Source organism: Mesitornis unicolor, unplaced genomic scaffold (genome assembly GCF_000695765.1).
Source record: "Mesitornis unicolor isolate BGI_N332 unplaced genomic scaffold, ASM69576v1 scaffold25152, whole genome shotgun sequence".
NCBI classification, from domain to species: Eukaryota; Metazoa; Chordata; class Aves; order Mesitornithiformes; family Mesitornithidae; genus Mesitornis; species Mesitornis unicolor.
Window position 1 is genome coordinate 12,803 of NW_010171604.1, and position 2,665 is coordinate 15,467.

Below are 2,665 nucleotides of genomic sequence, written 5' to 3' on the forward strand. Positions count from 1 at the left end.
TCCAGCACCATGCATGGTCCATGGCCCCTATCGCCGTCAAATGCCTGGGGACAGCAGGAGAATGCTGGATAAATCAGCCCCATCACCAAACCCAGCTTCTCCTTCCCACTCTGGCAGGACGCAGTGGTAGCCAGCAGGCACAAGCAGGGATACAGAGCAGCCCCGTTTCACTAACCCAGGCCCTCCCCGAGCTCCTGTGGCCATTAAAATGCCCCTCGGGAGGAGGGCAGTGTGCGCTCACACGGCAGGGGCTGCACCTGGAAAATGGGGGAGTGAAACAAGAAGTCAGAGGGTGAGGGGGGGACCGGGTGCTGCCCCGTGAAGCCTTTGGCACCCATCAGCCCCCTGACAGGAGGGAGTGCTCCCACAGCCCCTGCCTATGCAGTGCCTGCCAGCCTCACCTCTGCCCCTGCGTGCAGTCGTCCGGCAGCTTCTTTTGGCTTTGACCGGCGCCTCAGGCTCAGACGAGGCCGAAGCAGCGGTTGCCTTCCTCCTCCCACGACACCGTCCCTTCCTTGGCCTGTCAGCCACCTCCTTCTCCTCGGCTGGCTTGGAGGGTTTCGCTGCAGCCCTGGGGCGCCGTTTCGAGGTGCGCGTGGTGACCTGGGTGGACACCAGAGCTGGAGCAGGGCACGGGGAGCAGGACAGCCTCTAGAGCCGGCAGGAGCCACATCAGCCACAAAGCTCCTTACCTTGGGGGTCAGAGCGTCGGGATCTGCCTTCAGCCGAGCGTGCTTCTTGCGGGACGCCTGCCCTGTGTGAGAAGACACGGTGGGTTAGGCGGGGTGAGGAGATGGGACAGGCACCATGACCTTTCAGGGTTGCTGTCCTAGGGGATGGGTGAGCTGAGGAGAGCAGACACTCACCTTTGGGAGCCATGGGGCCAGGCTCTCCCTACAAGGAAGGTGACAGCATTGAGTGGGGCGCAGCCATGCTGCAGGCAGCAGCAGGGGCTGGTGGCCCCTTGGGGGGGCGGGCGGGAGGCTTTGACCGCAGACCCCTACCTGGAACCATATGGTCCTGCCATTGCGGTCACGCAGGGAGCTCATGCCAGGCACCAAGTAACACTGCAGCCAATTCTTGAAGGCGGCGTAGTTTTCTGCATGCTCCGGCTCAAAGAGCTTTTTCTCTGGGAAGGGAGAGAGGGAAAGGACAGAAGTAGAGGAGGAGCAGTGACCACGTTGTCGGGGTGCCTTCCCAAGCCACCTGCTGCTGAGCACCCAAAGCCCAGGCCTCCTGGCCAGGCCCAGCCATCCCTGTCCCCCAGCTCCCTGTCTGTCACCTCACCCGCCGTGATGACCTCCATGGGCACGGCGTGGCACAGCTCCAGGAGATCCGGGTTCTCGCGCATCAACTTCAGCTTCTTGCTCAGCGTCAGGGAAGGATTCTGCAGGGGTGGCAAAGGGGAGGGAAGTCATCTGCTGGCTGCCCCAGCCTCATCAGGGTCTCCCCTCAGAGGGTGTTTCCCTCGCCCCTTCCTCTTCACCCACCCCAAATACACCCAGAGACGTGCTGACGGCAGAAACCAGCTGCTGCTGGGCACACAGCGTGTGCCAGGGAGCTGTCACAGCTCATCGGCCTGGCCACGTGCAAACGAACGCTGCGTGTGTGAGGTTACAGAACCGCTGCGCCCCATGTTCTGCTCCATTGGAGGGGCAGGCGTGCTCAGACACAGGAGTTTTAAGGCAAAGGGCAGTGACGCGCTTGAGGAGAAAGATCCCGTGCAGCAGGGACTATACTTGGGAAGGGGAAATGCCTGCTGTTGGGTCGGCAAAGACTCCAATGGCAAATACCTGCGGACAGCGGTGTGGGCAGAGGCTGCGTGAGCTCCGCGAGGGCCTCGTGATGATGTTCTGCCCCATCAGAGCGAGGAACCAAACATGAACTGAAACTGGCCCCAAACACTGGACTAGAACAAGCCCGAAAGAGCAGACCTGAACCAGAGCTTCGTGCTCAGCTAAGCCTGAAGCAGAGTCCAAGCAAGGCTGCCAGCCAAGCCCAGACTGAAGCCCCTCCACCGAGCCCAAACCCGAATCAGGAACGCTCCTCAGCTCTGTCCGGCTCCCTGCAAGGAAGGTGGGAGGCTCCTGGGACCCAGCTGCTGAGGTGTCCTGTGGGGCTGCCAAAGCACCAGCTATTTCCCACCTTCTTCTTCCTTGTCTCCTCCTGCTCCTTCAGGGCCTCCAGCACGGTCCGAGCCTTTTCAAAGGGAGGGATCTTCACCCTGTGAGTGGCCATCTGTTACGCACAAGCTTGAACTCTTGGTTCTGCCTCTTATCCGTGGCTACCAGGTGAGGAAGCCCGCCCAAGGAGCCAGGAAGCCCTGGCCAACTCTTGGAGACCAACACTTGGTGGCAGAGCAGCAGGTACTCAACCCACCCTTACCTGAACAAGATCTCAGCGCGGAGGTAATTCCCAATTCCATTGAAAAACTTCTGGTTTAAGAGGGCCTCGCAGATGGGCCTGTCAAAAGCCTTGTCGTCCAGGTTCTTCAGCACATTCTCCCTACAGCAGAGTGCAAGGTCACCTGGGCACGGACGTTTTATTGCCGCACGGTGAAACCAGCCAAAGCAGAGCGGGGGAGCCTTTCCTCGGCTGGCGGGCCGCTCACCTGAAGGCCTGGTACTCGGACAGCACGCAGGGCCCGCGGTCGGGCTGCCAGGCG

At 61.1% G+C, this 2,665-nt stretch overlaps 1 protein-coding gene across 1 annotated transcript; it reads right to left on the minus strand.

Annotated features, from left to right (window-relative positions):
• Positions 1–237: 237 nt before the first annotated feature.
• Positions 238–2,661, minus strand: NEIL1 (nei endonuclease VIII-like 1 (E. coli); the record flags this gene model as incomplete). Its single annotated transcript, XM_010180086.1, has 9 exons — positions 238–257; positions 402–603; positions 693–754; positions 867–894; positions 1,005–1,129; positions 1,288–1,387; positions 2,146–2,224; positions 2,386–2,505; positions 2,612–2,661. Coding segments are annotated over 9 exons (786 nt in total), but the record flags the coding sequence as incomplete, so codon positions are not given.
• Between the last annotated feature and the right edge of the window lie 4 nt (positions 2,662–2,665).